Below are 20128 nucleotides of genomic sequence, written 5' to 3'. Positions count from 1 at the left end.
CACACCTTTTAATCCCTTAATGGCTAGAAGGGAATGTGAGAAATTCTTTCTAACAACAAAGACAGAAACATTCGAACTACTTTCACTTTTACTGACTGTCTGCTTCTGCAAAGGGGAAGACAGCAATTATTATAAAATCAAAAAGAATTTGCCCAGGCCTATTACATGACAAAGAGCTGCAATGATAGTTGAAGAGTAATACTTTTCTAGAAGCCCTTACAAGCTGTCTAATGGGTGTCATGTGCCTAGAGTCTTAATTCTCCTTCATTTTCAACTACCAAATCCAAAGGAAAGTCTAGTAGTAATTATATATCAGAGACATAGAGCAGGGTACTTGTTAGCAATGATTGATTCAAGCTCTCTCATAGATCTTCTGGAATGCTAGCAACTTAAATGGGTTGCATTCAGAATCAACTATTAGGGGTGTGCACGGAATCAGTTTCCATGGTTCCGTTCAAATTCTAACCAAATTCAAACTGGACTGCTGGTTCATAAACCGCTTTGATAGAACTTCCTGGCTGGTCCAGTTCATTCGTGGAACCAATTCACCCATAGGGAATAACAGGGAATCGAACCATGCCATTATTTCCCATGGGTAGCACCTAGGGAGACCAAAGTGAGTTGGGTGGTGGGACATGATGGGTGCTACCTACCACCTAACCCACAAAACAATTGTGTAATTGGGCAATTTTCAAGGAAGTTTTGAATTATTTCTAGGTCAGTAGGTCAACCCTAAATTAGGTCTACCCCTAACAGTGCCAAGGAGATCCCAAGCCAATAGGAAGGCATTGGCAGAAAACCAATCAGCAAGGGAGAAAACTAGTAAACACACCAGACAAAATGATGGCTGCCATAGACATTCGAACCATCAAACTGGTTCCAACTAGTTCAAATTGAACTGGATCCAATTTGGTTTGATTGTGGACCAGCCACCTTTTTTTAAGGCTAGTCTGGCTGTTTCAACAACCAGGCCAGTCTGGCTGTTTCAACAACTGATCAAATCAGTTGAAACAACTGTTTCAACAACCAGGCTAGTCTGGCTATTTCAACAACTGATCAAATCAGTTGAAAGAGCCTGGTTCGATTCAAACTGGTTCCGCACACCCCTACCAGTTATATATTTATGGTTGGATTCTGCATTCACATATTAATTGAAGCTACTGGCTGACACACAGAGCAAGGTTACACTGGTTCAGTGAGAGAGCAACCTAACAAAACTTCCCAACTAAACCTAACAAAACTTCCCACTGGTGCAATGGGGAAGTGGTCATTTTTGACGCCCTCCTCTTTTCCAGGAAGCTCTCTGTGCCACCCAAACATCCCTGCAGGTTGCGTAGCCATCAGGGGCATATTTTTGGGTGGCACAGAAGGCTTTCTGGGGAAAGAGAGAACCATAAAAAATTGCCAATTTCCCGCTGCACTGCTGTAGTTAGGAAGTCCTGTTAGGTTGCATGCTCACAACATCAGTACTGTACATCCATGGTCTGTTTAAAAACAAAAAACAAAACCAGTGGCAACACTGTATTTACATTTTCCTCAGTTTGTTCCAAAATAATCAAGATTCCCCTGACTGCTGGCCAAAAACATTAATCAAGCAGAGAAAGAAAATACTAAAGAAAAATCAACTACAATTCATTTTATGACTTTATAAGGACCTTATGTTTTCCTCACAATGAGCCATTAGACATTTTTTTGCGATCGTTATAAAATATTTTCCACATTTTAAAATATTTCTGAGCATATAAATAGGAAGCAGAAGTATATTGTGCATGAAGTAGGAACTAAAGAACCTTGCTAGGAATCAAAGTATGAAGAAAAAATAAAAATGTGTAGCCAACAAGATTATTTTTACATTAACTTTTGCAATATTAAGAACATAAAAACAGCCCTGCTGGATCAGGCCTAAGGCCTTTCTAGTCCAGCATCCTTTTTCACACAGTGGCCCACCAGATGTCTCTGAGAAGCCCACAGGCAAGAAGGGTGGCATGCCCTCTCTCCTGCCATTGAGGATCTCTATGTATAAAAGCAGGTTCCCAGGGATCCATCACACTCTAGAATCATACTAGAGCATCATGTGCCAAAGATAGTAAGCACAGGTTGGGGCCAGTATTCCCTCTAATAAGCATTCTCAGATGTTGTTGAGTACAACTTCCATTATCCCCAAGCAAAAGTCATTGCAGCTGGCAATTCTGGGAGTTTTAGTCAGAAACATCTGGGAATATCCATTAGAGGGAACACTGGTTGAGGCTATGCAGATAGACTAGGGATGTGCTAATGCCTTCCGGATCAAAACTCTGACAGTGACTGGGAGTTACAGGAGGATATCATGGAGGTGTCAAGGAGTGGAAGGGCAATAATAATGGGTGACTTCAATTACCCACACATAGACTGGGTAAATTCACAGTCAGGTAATGACAAAGAGGTCAGATTTCTAGATATGCTGAGTGACTGTGCCCTAGAACAGTTGGTCTTGGAACCAACCAGAGAGAATGTGACCTTGGACTTGATCCTGAGTGGCACCCAGGACCTGCTGTGTGATGTCAGTATCATTGACCCTTTAGGGAACAGTGACCATAGTGTGCTCAAATTCAGCATGCATCAAATGCAGAATTACTAAGGAAGTCTAACACAGACACTTTGAATTACAGAAGAGGAAACTTCTCCCAAATGAGGAGTATGGTGAAAAGAAAGCTGAAAGGGAAAATCAGGAGAGTCACTTCGCTCCAGAATGCATGGAGTTTACTCAAAATCACAATACTAGAAGCCCAGTTAGATTGCATACCCAAAAGGAGGAGGGGTACCACACTAAATCCAAGAAGATGCCCGCATGGCTAACAAGTAATATCAAGGAAGCCATAAAAGGGAAGAAGACTTCCTTCTGAAATTGGAAGGCCTGTCCAAATGGAGAGAACAGAAAGGAACACAAACTCTGGCAAAAGAAATGCAAGGTGACAATAAGGGAGGCAAAAAGAGAGTTCGAGGAACATTTAGCGAAAAGCATAAAGGGGAATAACAAAAACTTTTTTTAAATACATCAGATGCAGGAAGCTTGCCAGGGAGGTGGTTGGACCATTAGACAATGAGGGAGTGAAAGGGGTTATTAAGGAAGATATGGAGGTTGCAGAGAAGCTAAATGAATTCTTTGCGTCTGTCTTCACAGCAGAGGATACTGAGCATATACCTTTTCTTGAACCAGGCTTTTCAGGGATGGAGGCTAAAGAACTGAGTCAGATAGAAGTGACAAGGGTTGATGTTCTAAACTGGGTGGAAAAACTGAAAACTAGCAAATTGCCAGGGCCGGATGGCATCCATCCAAGAGTCCTCAAAGAACTCAAATGTGAAATGGCCGACCTCCTTGCTAAAATATATAACTTATCCCTGCAATCAGGCTCTCTACTGGAGGACTGGAAAGTGGCAAAGGTAACACCAATTTTCAAAAAAGGATCCAGGGATGATCTGGGAAATTACAGGCCGGTTAGCTTAACATCCGTTCCAGGCAAATTGATGGAAAACATCCTCAAGGATAAAATTGTAATGCACATAGAACAGGCCCTGCTGGGAGAGAACCAGCTTGGCTTCTGCAAAGGTAAATCTTGCCTCACAAATCTTTTGGACTTCTTTGAGAGTGTCAACAAGTGTGTGGATCAAGGTGATCCAGTTGACATAGTATACTGTACCTGGACTTCCAAAAAGCATTTGACAAAGTTCCTCATCAAAGACTCCTGAGGAAACTTAGCGGTCATGGGATAAGGGGACAAGTAGATGTGTGGATTGCTAACTGATTGAAGGACAGGAAACAGAGGGTAGGTATAAATGGAGAGTTGTCACAATGGAGGGAAGTAAGAAGTTGGGTCCCCCAGGGATCTGTACTGGTACTGGCGCTTTTAAATTTATTCACAAATGATCTAGAAGTAGGGGTAAGCAGCGAGGTGGCCAGATTTGCAGATGATACCAAACTCTTTCAGGTAGTGAGATATCCTGGGATTTGTGGTGGAAAGCTCGTTGAAAGTGTCGACTCAGCGTGTGGCAGCTGTGAAAAAGGCCAATTCCATGCTAGTGGAAATTAGGAAGGGGATTGAAAATAAAACTGCTAATATTATAATGCCCTTATACAAAACTATGGTGCGGCCACACCTGGAGTACTGTGTACAATTCTGGTCACCACATCTAAAAAAGGACATTGTAGAACTGGAAAAGGTGCAGAAGAGGGCAACCAAGATGATCGGGGTCTAGAGTACCTTGCTTACGAGACAATGCTACAACACCTGGGACTATTTAGTTTAGAAAAAAGATGACTGTGGGGAGACATGATAGAGGTCTATAAAACCATGCACAGTGTGGAGAAAGTGGATAGAGAAAACTTCTTCTCCCTCTCCCATTACACTAGAGCCAGGGGTCATCCAATGAAATTGATTGCCAGGAAATTTAGGACCAGCAAACGGATGTACTTTTTCACACACCGCATAATCAACTTGTGGAATTCTCTTCCACAAGATGTGGTGACAGCCAACAACCTGGATGGCTTTAAGAGGGGTTTGTATAACTTCATGGAGGAGAGGTCTATCAACAGCTACTATTCAGAGGGCTGTAGGCCACCTCCAGCCTCAAAGGCAGGATGCCTCTGAGTACCAGTTGCAGGGGAGTAACAGCAGGAGAGAGTGCATGCTGTCAACTCCTGCCTGTGGTTTCCAGCAGCATCTGGTGTGCCACTGTGTGAAACAGGATGCTGGACTAGATGGGCCTTGGGCCTCATCCAGCAGGGCTGCTCTTATGTTTTTAAGCAAAATGTAAGTAGGCATTCACTCCTATAGGAAAAAAATAATCCATTGCTGGCAGGGATATCTTGGGTGTGTGTACAGTATATTCATATACAAGCACACTCTCGCTCTCTCTATGTACACACACTTTGCATCATAGTCATGAGCAATTTTGTAGAATAATTATAAATATATATATATTGGAAAGGTCAATCCTTTGAACATTGACTAAGAAATAAGTTGCACTGAAAACAATGGGCCCTTCTTTCCAAGCCCAGCCAGCCTGCTATTAATGAGAAGCAATAAAGTGGTTGCTTCAGCCAATGGAGGAGGAGGCTTAGTTCCTCACTTCTAGCAGCCTTCCTCATACAGCCCCATTACCAAGCAGGTGTCCATCCCTACCAGCAGTATTCCTTCTCCTGCTTATCTCCCACAATCCCTGAAATGGTGAGACCAGGACATGGAGTGGGAGAAAGTGTGAGGTCCTCTACTTATATAGTACTTTCTTTCCGGGTCCTTCTATGAGGCAGTGTGAGGCAATCTCCTCAAGCAAGTGTTTGCTGAGGTAGTAGTTGTTTGAGGGGATTGTCTCACATTGCCTCAGCTGACCATAGATCTTGGAACAGGTCTTTTCCCAAATAAGGGTGAAAAGGATTGCAGTTAACTAGGGCTGTCTGATACCGAGGAAAATATTTACCAAATGCCAAAGAGCTGTCTGATACCCAGAGAATATTTACCAAGTTCACAAAGTCAGAGATGTTTGTTTTTGTTTAAAGCAAAAACTCTATATCTCATGTGAGCTGGTGTAGTGGAGCCTTTCACATGGGGAAGGCCTGGGCTAGCCCACACTCAATTTCAGCTATATCTGCCTGTCTTGTCTGTCTGTCTGTCTGTTCATCCATCCAATGATTGGCATTCTGTGAAAGGGACATTGGTGGCTTGAGAACTGTCTGTGCCCCTGTGCACATGTCAACACCTGCAGTGAGGCTCTGCCACACATTGGTGGTAAACTCTGTGCACATTGTTGCAGGATATGGGGCCCATTATTTCCATTAGATAAACACAACCCCATACATGGAGCCCTTACTGCGGAGTGCAGCTGCCCTGCGGTGTAGCCCCACTGCAGGTGTACATGTGTTTTCAGGGGTGCAGGCAGTGCTCAGGCATCTACGTCCCTTTGAACAGTATATCAGCCTCTATGTTCCTGGTATAAAGTTGATTCCCAAGAGAATTCTGTTTGGTTTTCCAGCCATTAGGGAAGTGAGGCAGATGCCTCAAGGACAGAGCTGGAGCTACCATGTAACAGGACGAGGTGTGGCACAGGATCTCACTCAAGCTGGTGACTCACTCAAGGATGGCACAGCATCCCATGGCTGGCAGGCAGAGGAAGGGACAGCAGAATGATACCACACTTGTTTGCCCTCTTCCCAATAAAAAAGGAAGAAAGGGAGATAAGAAATTGGGGTGTGATTTTAAATGAAATAAAGCGGGGTGGGGGGAGTTCATTCTGTCACAAAATTGTGAAGAGTAGCAGCGTTACAATGTCCAGGAGTTATTCTTGACGATCTCACTTATGTTAAGAATTCCATTCTCATTTCTTTCTTTGAGAAACTACGTTAAATTGTTTTAAAGAGGAACTATTTCAGACTACTTTAAAGGCAGTGGGTGGAGAATAAAACTTAAGGCACATTACTGTGAGTGACTAAAGTAGGTAAATGGAGTAGGAAAAAATCCATCAGCTGTGAAATGACTGCCGCACCATACTGCTGGGAAGGAACTGTAGAACCTCTCGCTGATGAATAGAAATCTGATGTATTCATTCCATTGTCACAAGAAGGAGGATTTCCCCCATGACTTGCTAGCCTTCTAAAAATGGAAATGGCAGTGCTCACTGCTCAGGATGAAAGACAAGCACCAAAGATTATAAACACCCCTTGGAGAGGGAAGTTGTGTGGAAATTAATCCTCCATTGAAGATCCATAGCTTGATCCTTTCAAATTTCAATAATAATACAGTGATTAATTCCCCAAATTTCAATTGTAATTTAGGAAGAACCATGCCAATAATCAATGGCACTTTCAATGGTTCAAAACTTTTTACTTGTATTATCTTGCTGCAATCTTCACAGTAACAAGTATTATCCCCATATTTCAGTGGTTCAAAACTTTTTACCTGTATTATCTTGCTGCAATCTTCACAGTAACAAGTATTATCCCCATATTTCAGTGGTTCAAAACTTTTTACCTGTATTATCTTGCTGCAATCTTCACAGTAACAAGTATTATCCCCATATTTCAGTGGTTCAAAACTTTTTACCTGTATTATCTTGCTGCAATCTTCACAGTAACAAGTATTATCCCCATACTTCAGATGTGGGGCCAAGGCTGAGTGGCTTGCCTGAAGACCCAGGTGAGTTCATGGCAGAGGTAAGATTCAAATTGGGGAATTCCTGTTCATAGCAGAGTCACTTAGTCACTACACTATATCAACTCTCAATCCATTTGAATTCAGTGGTAGTAATTTCTGTGTAAACTTACAAAGGATAAGCTACACAATAGCTTCTGGAAAAGGCACGAACATTCACAGCGGGTGTCATAGCATGTTGGAAAAACCCTCTTTGCAACCTGATTTGGAATGAAACAAGCTAAAAAGCATCAGTGTGAAATGGACCTTGTTGGCTGATCAGATACCAAGTCCGGTAATAAGATCTCCCAGAATACTGATTCAGAGGAGGGGATATGGTTCAACTTTTGTGCTGAAACCTCCTTATCTGAGGCAGCTCACGATTTCCTGGACCATTCCAGGATTGATCATGCTATATTTGTTGTTTCACACTGGCCTGATAGTGGATGATCTTAGAGAGGCCCACCTTCCTGTGGGAGAGGACTGTCAACGTGATGTAAGACCCATTCTATGTGGCTGCCAACCAATTGTATTTCAAGCCCAATTCATGGGGCTGGTTTTGATCTTTAAAGGTCTATGTGACTCAGACCGAGCTTACCAGAGGAAGCACACTTTTGCTGTGTTCATCTAGATCAGGCATCTCCAAACTGCGGCCCTCCAGATGTTGCTGAACTACAACTTCCAGCATACCCAGCCACAAAAATTTGTGTCTAGGGATGCTGGGAGTTGTAGTTCAGCAACATCTGGAAGGCCGCAGTTTGGGGATGCCTGAGCTAGATCCCTTGAGAGACCACTACCAACAATGTCTTCTGTTGGGACAAAAGGTGGGGCCTCTTCTGTTGCAGCTTAGGGTTTCTGGAGCCAACTGACCCTAAGGAGACAAATTTGTAATGTTTCATAGCAATAAGTGGAAACTAACTACATTTTTTCCTCACCTATACCACAGTTCCATAGCTGGGTTTGGTAAGATAAGAAGTAAGTATAGATTTGCATAAATGTAAGTATAGATTACATTTGCATAAATGTAAGTATAGATTTGCATAAATATATTATATACCCTTCGGTATATATATATATATATATATATATATATATATATATATATATATAAAATTTATATATAACCACTATTCAGCCTCATTTAAGATTTCTTTACTTCATGAGCTGAGCTTCAGTGAGGGGATGCATTTTAAAATCTTGTCTCTGGGCTCACTCCAACCTTGCTACACCCCTGCACCGAAAGGGCAACATCATCCTAAATTATTTTTTTTAAGGTTTTGTAAATTGTGGACGATGCAAGTCATTTAATGGTACTAGAGAAAGACATGCTGTTCTGGTAGCTCCAGGTCTTAACACTCACATCAATTTCGGAGGATGAATACAACTGAAGGAAGCCTGGGCGGGTGCGCTGCTGGGGGAGTCAGTCATGTGACTTGTATCTGGGGGGGGCCCCAAGGCAGTGGGTCCCCAGACAACTGTCTCCCCTTGCCCTATTATAGTTACATCCCTGCTTTGGTATTTCCCCTTCAGTCATTCGCTGCCACAGGAAGCATTCCTATAAAGGCCCATTGCTGGGCAGATGAGCCCAGGAACTGCTGAGTCACCTGCTCCTGGCCCCAGTCCTGCACACACTTCTCACAGATGTTACCCAGAGGCAGCAGGCTACAGTCTCACAGGGGAAGCAGAAGCAGGCAGGTAGTAGGAGAAGGAGCCAACAGCACATACTCAGTCTCCCCCCTCTCTCGAGCAGCACTGAAGGGGAAGCAGTTGGGATCTTCCTCTCCTCTGCTGGGCTTCTAGGATTTAGTGTTATCAAGTACCACTAATAATTTAGTGTTATCAGTTTAGAGTTTATTTAGTGTTATCAAGTACATTTTATTTAATTTCCCATGTCACCACGAACCAGAAAGGGGAGAAGATTATTTTTGGTCTCAGATCCTGCCAAAAGAGATCTGAGTGGTGGCAGCAGAGATACCCTGAAGCAGGGTGCCCTCACAGGGCCTGCACTGATTGAGGGTAGAGGATTTAAATCTGCAGTAGTCACATTGATCTTAAGGTTTAATAAACGTAAGTTGTGGCCCTTTCTTCCATTTTGTGGCTCAGAGTCTCAAGACAAAAAGGAACAATGGGCTAGAATGCTCCACAGAATCCTCTGCAACATAAAGGAACCCTTGGCAGACAGCTCAATTAATGTTAGAAAACTGGTCATGGGTAAAGATGGCATCAATGTTAGGGTTCCCAGAAAGGGAGTAATGGAGTCAAGACAGGCTTATTGAAAAATATTTATTTTTATTATTTATTTATTACTTTTCTATACCGCCTTATCCATCTAGGCGGTTTATAACAAAAACACAAACAAACATCCATTTAAAACCATCAACTTAAACCAATATAAAAACAAATTACAAAGTTTAAAATGAGGTTTAAAAAATTTTTTAAGAACAATTTAAAAACCTTGGGAGGCCAGGCCAAACAAATATGTTTTCAAGGCTCTCCTGAAATAGAGGCTATGTGTATTGGAAAATAGTAATTTACAAGACATTGACTAATTCTTAGAAGGTCACAGAAGGGATCCTGCTTACAGGCTCCTAGTCTTTAAGAAGAGAAAAGATTGAAAAAATTCTAACATACAGGAGCAGGGGAAAGAGATGAAGGATAAAGACAAAGAGAAAGAGACAGAGTTAAAATAATATAGCAATAGCAATAGCAATAGCACTTACATTTATATACCGCTTTATAGCCGGAGCTCTCTAAGCGGTTTACAATGACTTAGCATATTGCCCCCAACATTCTGGGTACTCATTTTACCGACCTCGGAAGGATGGAAGGCTGAGTCAACCTTGAGCCCCTGGTCAGGATCGAACTTGTAACCTTCTGGTTACAGGGCGGCAGTTTTACCACTGCGCCACCAGGGGCTCTTTTATACACATCTTAGGCTGATCTCTGGAGCTGGAGAGCAAGGATCAAGTCAGGGGCAGAGCCACTATTGGGCGAATGTGTTCAAAGAACCTGGGCCGCCATCAATCAGGGGCCACAAGCGTGGGCCCAGAGACGCCCCCAGCATCTGACGTCAGATGCAGGGGCATTATTTCCATCCCAAACGCCGCCAGCCTCCCTATGCTACTGGATCAAGTAGTTACTGGAGTCCTTCCTGGAAAGGAGGCAGAGGCTTTAGTTATAGGGAGGGAACCAGGTTAGCAAGCCTACTGACATGAGAAGGCAGCATGCTGTAAATTACCATTTGCCTGAGTCCACCAGCTGGAGTACTCTGAGGTATCCCAAAGATCAAGGGAAACAAAAATGAATTAACCCATGTGAGAGAAGGAATAGCTCTCTGTGGTGCATGTGTGGGGAAAACAAAGGAGGGATACTCAAATACTACAGCAAAGAAAATAGGTTGTTTCTTTGGATCAAGCCACCCAAAGGACAGGGGAGGAAAAGTTCACACTAGGTGCAAAAACCAAAATCTCTTTATAGCCAAAGGTTGGCCTTAGCTGATGACTAGGTGTTGATCCAATCTGCTCATGATCCTTGATTGCTTAAAACAAAGGAGTTGATGGGTCTCAGGACTGCCAAGGTACAGACCCTTGTCAGGTCTTACAGAAGACAAAAGCACCAATGCAAGCTTCTTCCTGCAAAGGTGCTTTTGGAAATGGGTTCTCAGCATGACTTATTAGATCTGTTCAGGGGGGGGGGGAGCACAAAAGACCTTGAATGATGCTTGGGATGCCATAGTATGTACTCCTCCAGATATAATGAGAGTGCTGCATAGCTACTATTGAACAAGGAACAAATGTCCCTGGGCCCCTGAGAGAAGGATTGGGTGACAGCTTGCTGTTTGCTCTCTCCTTCACACCTTTCTGAGAAAGAAGAGGAAGCAGGGGCCATCTTCACTTTTTGTCCCACTCCAGCCTTGCTCCTATGCCTCTCAATGAGGGGGTGGCAACTGGTCCACCTGTTCAGATAAACTATATCTTATCAGTCAGCCCTGCTGGCAACTGTAAAACTATACATGGGTCTTCCTGACCCATTGTGAGTCGATTGTTCTAAGATACCAGGAATATACCCAAGCCAGAACAAATAATTGCCTTCCCCATTGACTAGGAGTCATGCAATGACTGCCCGTCAGGCACCAATTAAGGTCACGATCTGGGTGGGCAATATGGAGTGTGCCAAGAATCAGAAATACGGGAGTGCAGAAGTGTAGCCAAGCCTGGCCACATTGGTCCCCTCCATGTTTTTGTTTGGCAGTCTGCGAATATGAGGAAATGGAAAGGACATTTCAGATCAGTTGAGCTCTAGACTGTGGAAGGGCTCCTTAAAAATAGAAAGTTTGAACACCACTGACATATGGTAGGATGCCCATAAAATGAATTGTCAGACCTCTGAAACTGCAGCTATAGAAATGTAAATGCAAAATATTTTGCCTACTTTGCTGTATCTCCCCCCGCTTTGCAAATTAAATCTTTATAGCATGGGAAAGAATGACGTTCAAAATGCTTATCTCCACATCTAGACAAGGAAATGGAAACTTAATTTCAACAATGTTCTCAGTTTCCTGTCTTTATCGTAGCTCTGATATGGAACTGACTGACTGACTTATCAAGAGTTTCAGTAAAGAACTTTCTTCATTGAAGTCTGCCCCAGATTTTGAAAGTGTCTATAAGCAGATACTAATGCAACTGATCAATCCATCGATCACAAGATAATGCAAATGAAATGGATTGCCTACATGAGCACTTGTCTGTGTATAATAAAGAATGGGATAGCTTTGCTATGGGAAGAGAATGCTGTGTGGAGCAGATTGTGCCAGCATCTGTGCTCTTTATCCTTAATTCTGACTAGATGAGCTCTCTAACACAGGAGTATTAGAGTGCTTACAGGAGTGTTAAGAGTGCCCCACCAAAGGCTCTTGAGTAAACTTAGCAGTCATGGGATAAGGGGACAGGTTCATGTGTGGATTGGTAACTGGTTGAAGGAAAGGAAACAGAGGGTAGGAATATATGGACAATTTTCACAACGGAGGAAAGTAAGAAGTGGGTTCCTCAGGGATCTGTACCGGGACCATTGCTCTTTAACTTGTTCATAAATGATCTAGAAGTTGGGGTAAACAGCAAAGTGGCCAAATTTGCAGATGACACAGAACTATTTAGGGTAGTGAAATCTACAACAAATTGTGAGGTGCTTAAAAAAAAAAAAATCTCTCCAAACTGCGACAAAAGGCAAATCCCATGTTAGGGATTATTAGGAAGGGGACTGAAAGTAAAAATGCTAATATTATAATGCCCTTATACAAATCTATTGTGCAGCCACATCTGGAGTACTGTTTACAGTTCTGGTCACCACAAAGGATACTGGGAAAGGTGCAGAAGAGGGCAACTAAGATGATCAGGAATCTGGAGCACCTTTCTTATGAGGCAAGGCTATAGCATCTGGGGGCTTTTTAGTTTGGAAAAGAGGCAACTAAGGGGAAACATGATCAAGGTATATAAAATTATGCATGGAGTAGAGTGGATAGAGAAAATATTTTCTCCCTCTCTCACAACCAGGGGTCATTCCATGAAACTGAAGGTCTGGAAATTTAGGACGAACAAGAGGAAATACTTTTTTCACACAGCACATAATTAATCTAAGGAATTCTTTGCCATGGGATGTGGTGATAACCACTAGTTTGGATGGCTTTAAAAGGGGCTTAGACAAATCCATGGAGGTCAGGTCTATCAATGGTTGCTAGTCTGCTGGATATTTTTGGAAGGGCGGTATAGAAATCGAATTAATAATAATAATAATAATAATAATAATAATAATAATAATAGGGGCACAGAAATCACCATCAGCCAACTACAAAAAGCAACAAAGAAAAATTCTGGGGAAAATTATGGGACAATCCAATAGATTATAATAAAAAAGCAGGCTGGGTGAAAGAGGTCAAAAAATGTAACCAGCACATGCAAGATCTAATAATAACACCAGAATTAATAAGTGAAAGAGCAAAGAAAATTAAAAATTGGACTGCACCAGGTGACGATGAACTGCATGGCTTTTGGCTTAAACACCTAACAAGCCTTCATAAACAACTATCAAAATAGTTCAATCACATCTTGCAAGGAGGTGATATTGAACAATGGCTAACAACTGGGAAAACTCATCTCATCATGAAAGACCCAGCAAAAGGTGCAGTTCCAAGTAATTATAGTCCGATCACCTGCCTGCCAAACATGTTCAAATTATTAACTGGAATAATAGTAGATGAAATAATGCAACACTTATTAACTAACCAATAGCTTCCAGTTGAACAGAAAGGAAATTGTCTGAACACCAGAGGCACAAAAGACTAGCTGCTGATTGACAAAATGATTTTAGAAAACTGCAAGAGAAGAAAAACAAATCTAAGTGTTGCATGGATTGACTACAAGAAAGCCTTCGATTCATTGCCTCACACATGGATACTAAAATGTTTAGAAACAACTGGTGTCAGCAAAAACATTCAAATATTTATTTAAAAAGCAATGAGCATGTGGAGTACACAGTTAAAAATCAATGGTAAGACACTTGGACAGGTTAGCATTAGAAGAGGCATTTTCCAAGGGGACTCACTATCCCCTCTGTTGTTTGTAATCGCCATGACTCCACTTTCACAAATACTAAACAAAACAGGCCTCGGATACCAAACATCTAAAACATCAAGTCAAATAAACCGTCTGCTGTACATGGACGATTTGAAGTTGTATGGAAAGTCCCAGTCAGAAATCAAATCACTGCTAAACACTGTCCGTATATTCAGTAGCAATATAGCAATGGAGTTTGGACTAGACAAGTGTGCTGCATTAATAATGAACAGAGGGAAAATAAGAAAAACAGAAGGAATAGAACTGCCCAAATATTATGGGACTTCCGACTATCTGCCATCTACATCTGCCACACAATACACCAGATATAACTGTAGTCGAGAAGAAAGAAGAAGTTAAAATAATCGACATAGCAATACCAGGGGATAGCAGAATAGAAGAAAAAGAAATAAGAAAAAAAAATACAAAGATCTACAAATTGAAGTTGAACGGCTGTGGCAGAAGAAGACCCAAATAATCCCAGTGGTAATTGACGCCCTAGGTGCAATTCCAAAACACCTTGAAGAGCACCTCAACACCGTAGGGGCCACAGAAATCACCATCAGCCAATTACAAAAAGCAACTTTACTAAGAACTTCCTATATTCTGCGATTATATCTATAATAACAGCAACAACATTTATAATAAAATTCAGCCATCCCCGGTCCTTGGGAAGGACTCGATGTCTGGATAAAACAAACCAGTCAATAACACCGGTCTGACTGTGTAAACAAGAAATAAATAAATAATAATAATAATATAGGCCACCTCTTAATAACAATAATAATATAGGCCACCTCTAGCCTCAGAGGTAAGATGCCTCTAAATACCAGTCGCAGGGGAGCAACAGCAAGAGAAAGGGTGTGCCCTCGTCTCTTGCCTGTGGGCTCCCCAGAGGCATCTGGTGGGCCACTGTGTGAAACAGGATGCTGGACTAGCTAGAACTTGGGCCTGATCCAGCAGGGCTGTTGTTATGAGAAGTATATGACCTCCCAAAAAGTTCTTTTTAAAAAAAATGTCACAAAATGGCAGGGCATTGCTGAAATGGCTTGTCCTAGGTTCCTGGGCAGTTTTGCTACATTTTATTTGTTTGTGTATTTGTTGACTTTATTGACTTTAGCCCTGCCCATTGGGGAGCCACACTGTGCTGTTAATAACACTTTATTTTTAGCTACCTTCACTTTTCAAAATCAGAACCTCCACACTGAGGACTGCCTTCGTATATCACACAATGGAAAACTTACTTCTTCGTGGTCTCTGTGCGGTTCCACATGTAGAGTTGCACCTGTGCAGAGCATCTTTGGACACGTCTAGAGATCTTTAGCGAGGAGGAATGTGCTCTTGTTTTCCTATCTAGCAAGAATCTGTGCTTGAAAAGGATGGTATTCCTGCTCAAATTTTCTCCTATGTGGAGCAACACAATATGAGACATTTCTCACAGTTGCCATGAGAGGGCTTGACAGCAGGTAGTGGGAAAGGCTGCAGGAGCCTAGCTTCCCTGCAGACAATCCTGCTGCTGCCTCTGGATGCAAAAATAGTGTGCCCAGACGTTCCGCTGCTGCTTCCGGCAGCATGGAGGTGCAGGGGCTGGGACACATCATGCCGGGCCCTAGAAATCCCACAATGCACTGTAATGCGAGTGTATGGTGTATTGTGGAGATCCCCCAAGCGACGGGCAGGTGCCCTTCAGTGTTCCAAGCAGCCAGCGCTGCCACACAATCAGGTAAAAGAGGTTAAGGAAGCGCTCACTCCCTTAACCTTGTTTAGAAGGCAGGTTTCGTAACAGGGTTAGGTGGCACTAGCCTGCCAGAATTGAGCCCTATCTCGGTGGTTCTCATGCACAGCCTAACCCAGGCTGGGCATCCCTAGCCCTGGTTCGGCTGTGCAAGAGAACAGCTTCTATGTCTCCTTTGGAGGAATCCTGAAATGCCTCTTGCCTTTTGAATTTCACTTTGGAGAATCTCCGTGCCAGGCCTAGCATAAATGAGTTCAAAATTTATACCCATCCCATTTTATATTTTAAAATGCAGGTTCTAAAGTGGCCTTGAAGCAGTTCCCAGCTCTTGTTATTCATAAATGTAACATATTTCAGTAACAAATATCACATACCGTTCCACATCTTTCACAAAAAACTAGTTCAAAATCCATGGTACATTCTTCAAATATAATTCTCTAGTACTTTCTCTATTGTTTATTTTTAAGTTTTCCTTTTAAATCAACCAACAAGGTACGAAGGGAGTACGGTAAAGAAGGAAAGCAAACTTCTACTAGTGAAGGCAATTCAAGATATACATTTCATAGGGCCGGTTCAGATGAGACATTGGTCACAAAATACGATCAGGACAGAGTTGCACCTGCCCTGATGTCACTAAAGGATGTCCTAACATGCTCTTGGGGCATCCCATAACCATGTGAGGGGGCTGTTTTTCTAAATAACCCCTCAGGTATCAGATGCATATGTTTCTGATAATCAACTTTTTAAAAGGCACTGAAGAAACATTTATTCACCCAGGCTTTTAATTAGATGTCACTAAAGTTTTAATATTTTTAATACTGGGTTTTAAATATTTTCAGTGTTTTCAATAATTTTAATTGTTAATTGATTTGATGTTTTCAATGATTTTAATTGTTAACTGCGCAGAGATGTAAGTTTTGGGCAGTAAAGATATATTTTAAATACAATAAAATATGTCGAAGGGCAATTCAGATGAACATCCTCCTCAATTAAAGAATGCCCCCAAATCATGTGGTGACATTCTCCAGTGATGTCTGGGTGGGCATGTTCTCGGTGTGACCCCACCCTGATTGCATGTTGTAGCCACATCTTATCTGAACTGGCGCATTGTTCTTTTTTAGCAAAAGCTAATACTTCATGGTAAGAAAATTATTTGCATTGAGAAACAAAATGCAAGTACAAAATGTTGGGATGCATATGCATTCTTTGGTTTGGTTTTGGCACTTACTAAATAGAAATAGTTCTAAGCTAGATGATTATCCCACAGTTTCCCCTCTTCTTTCCACTTTCCTGATTCATCTTCTTTTAATAATGGAATCATATTTCCATAGGTTGGATCTGCTTGCATAATTGCACCCATGCAATGCAACTTTCATCCTTTCCTTCCTGTTGCAGTTCCTTACATCCCCAAACTCAAAAGACTATAAGAGCAGCCCTGCTGGATCAGGCCCAAGGCCTATAAAGTTCACTATCCAGTTTCACACAGTGGCCCATCAGAAGCCCACAGTGCCTAACATGTTCAGAAAGAAATGCTTAAGTTGATCAGTTATGGATCTTTGAGGCCGATGCATCCTATTTGGTATCTGGCTTGACAAGCAATCTGGTTTTGCTTCACACATCTTGCATCCAGCATCTTTATTGTACATCTAACCTGACAATTAGCAAGGGTTTTTTTTTAACCATTTATAAGGAAAGAGCCCCCATTATTTTCCTACAAAGATGAAGAATAAAATGAGACGGATGAGAAAAAGATAGGCCTACATACAGCCATTGTATAAACAGAGATAGAAGACATTAGGTCTGGTCTTTAGGCATCCTTTAAGTGACATATGGAAAATGAGGCACGGCTGAATATGATGAATCACAAATTTGGTCCAGATAGTCCTTTGTGCTTCTTTTGTAGTATGCTCCGTACTCAGATGAGAATGACAGATTATTTTTCTTTTCCATGGAATCAACTCTGGCTGTTGTTTGTTGGAATCCCTTAGAACCCTAGAAGAGAACAAATATATCTTATGCATACTATATCACAGGGGGTTGTGGTGGTGGTGGTGTAAAGTGAATAGTCCTAATCAGGGGAATAGATAGTCCAGATCTCCCAACAGAGTATTTATTTTTCAGAAAAATGCTGTCTTTACATAAAGCTACTTCTCTTACCCCACAAAACATTGCAGGCTGCTGTGTGGTCTGCGCTTTGCTGATTAAGATGCAGAATTACTGAGAACGAAAATCCCCTTGTTTAACAGCTGCACAATAAACAGTAATATGAAAGTGAAGTGCAGGGTCAGGGCAGGAACAGTAGCAACACATCCTGCTTGGGACAAGCTGCTACTGTTTGGAAAAAGTCAGGTTTCCGTTATCTGTAGGAAACCGTAATTTGAAAGCTGAAGTGGGTGGGGTGGAATGTTGGAACTTAGTTTTTACACTAAAACTGCTGTAGTGCTTAGCATTTCAGTATTTCAGCGAAGTCTTTCCTAGACTCCGTTGCCTTTAAGACTAGATACTTATGATGCCCTTTATAATAAACTGCTTGTTTACGAACATACAAATTCAGAAGAAAGCAGGCAGGTAGGCATGAAGTAGTGCTTGGTCTATAGAACAGCATCCCCAAAGCTGCAACATTGCCTTGAGGTTCCCCCAAGCTTGCTTTTCGTCAGCCAGCTCTGAACTTTGGTATGTTTTCCATCTGATTGCCAAACTAAGAGGTCATTCACTAACTAAGAGGTCATGTAGAAGTGTGTTCATGACCACTCCCCCCGCATCTGATGTCAGACGCAGGGGGTGGGGTGAGCAGGGCTGCCGCCGCTGCACATGGGCTGCTGGCGGTCAGGCTCCACCACTGGAGTTGGTCTTGTGGTAAGAAGCATGACTTGTCCTCTTAGCTAAGCAGGGTCCACCCTGGTTGCATATGAAAGGGAGACTTGATGTCTGAGCACTGCAAGATATTCCCCTCAGGGGATGGAGTCACTCTGGGAAGAGCAGAAGGTTTCAAGTTCCCTCCCTGGCTTCTCCAAGATAGGGCTGAGAGAGATTCCTGCCTGCAACCTTGGAGAAGCCGTTGCCAGTCTGTGAAGACAATACTGAGCTAGATGGACCAATGGTCTGACTCAGTATATGGCAGCTTCCTATGTTCCTATGTCTCACCCCCTGTGTCTGACATCAGCAGTATCTGACATCAGATGCAGCTCCCCATTCCAGAGCAAATGCCAGCCAGTGCTGCATATGCAGCATGGCCAGGAGCTGCTCTTCCTGCCAGGAGAGCAGCTCCTGGCCATGCTGTGAGTGCAGCGCTGTCGGCATTTCCTCTGAAATGGAGCACGCAGCCCCATTTCAGAGCAAAGCCACGCCCTCCGTGTCACGTGCAGGGGGTGAGGGGCTTGCTCCCCCCTCACCCAGGCATTCATCCTAGGTGCATTCTTTGTCCTCATCCAAGTAGTCAAGTAGATGACTTGGAAAGATGACTTTGTCCTCATCCAAGTAGCCAAGTAGATGAGGACAAAGAATCAGCATTCTTTGTCCTCATCCAAGCTGCAACACAAGCCAAGTGGCCCTTACAGCATTTTGAGAAATTTAAAGAGACCAGGTCTTTATGTAGTAAGAAAAGAGAGAGAAAACAGCAAGCTTGGAAATGGGTAGCAACAATGCTATACAAAGCAATACATGAAAAAGAGAGGACGTGAAACTCTGCTCTGAAGTAGAATTTCTCATTCACAACTCCAATTCCTATCCTGTTTTGGAACCAAAAATATCAGCATGAGGTAGACAGTTAAAATGCTTTTGCAATAAAACTCATTATTAACATAAACACAGTCTGGAATGTGCTGGTACAGTTGTCCCTCGCCAACCCCGAGGGTTCAGTTCCATTTGTGGTAGACGAACCATTGGTTTCAATGGTTGGGGAAATCACGGTCACAAAGTGACCAAAAACCAGGTTAAAAATTGCAAGAATCCCCCCTAACCACCCAAAATGACCCCCTGACCCCCAGAAATGTCCCTGATTCTGACCTCCAGAAATGACACCCCCCCAATCCCATTTTAAAAAAAACTCGCCAAACCGTGGATACTCAGGTCGCGGTTGGCAAGGGCGGTCACAATTTCCCAGTTGCAGATACTCAAAAAGTCTAAAAGGGAGTCCAGGAAAAAATATTAGTTATTCCATATTAATGGGTTTAATGGGCTTGAAAAGGAGCCATAATAGTTTCCTTGACTACTAACTCTATGATTAATCTCTTTGTTGCAGTCTAAGGCTTATTTACACACACACACACACACACACACACACCGGAGATGCTCCTCCACGACTGCAAAAATATATGTATCATCAAAATGGGCAGACTGATGACATGGATGCTTCGCTCTCAGCCATCACCTTTCCTCTCAGCAGTGTGCCAATAAAGTGATAAAGATCCACAATGTTGGCCCCACCATGTGGTTATGGGGTCCACACATATGTCATAGTAGTTTGAAAAAGTACCATGAGGAAGTGGCTCCCAGATGGTTTGATTTTTGTTTGAAGAAAGAAGACTTACATAAAAACAACAACAAAAACGGAATTCAATTTAGGACGATATATGCATCCTATATAAATGAATTATCTCAGAAACAACAACAGTTCCAGTGCTTGT

The 20128-nt window shown here is 42.4% G+C and overlaps 1 protein-coding gene across 3 annotated transcripts in view; it reads right to left on the bottom strand.

Annotated features, from left to right (window-relative positions):
* Positions 1–9429: 9429 nt before the first annotated feature.
* LOC128352196 (OX-2 membrane glycoprotein-like) overlaps positions 9430–20128 on the bottom strand; it is a 35643-nt gene continuing 24944 nt past the window's right edge. For all 3 annotated transcript variants that reach the window (XM_053312538.1, XM_053312539.1, XM_053312540.1), the window contains one exon: positions 9430–17495. In XM_053312538.1, the coding sequence (XP_053168513.1) occupies positions 17488–17495 (8 nt within the window). In that variant the 3' untranslated portion in view covers positions 9430–17487. The remainder of the gene's footprint in view (positions 17496–20128) is intronic.

Source organism: Hemicordylus capensis, chromosome 3, assembly GCF_027244095.1.
Source record: "Hemicordylus capensis ecotype Gifberg chromosome 3, rHemCap1.1.pri, whole genome shotgun sequence".
NCBI lineage: Eukaryota > Metazoa > Chordata > Lepidosauria > Squamata > Cordylidae > Hemicordylus > Hemicordylus capensis.
The sequence above is the reverse complement of the archived record's forward strand: the minus strand, read 5'-3'. Positions and strand labels throughout refer to the sequence as shown.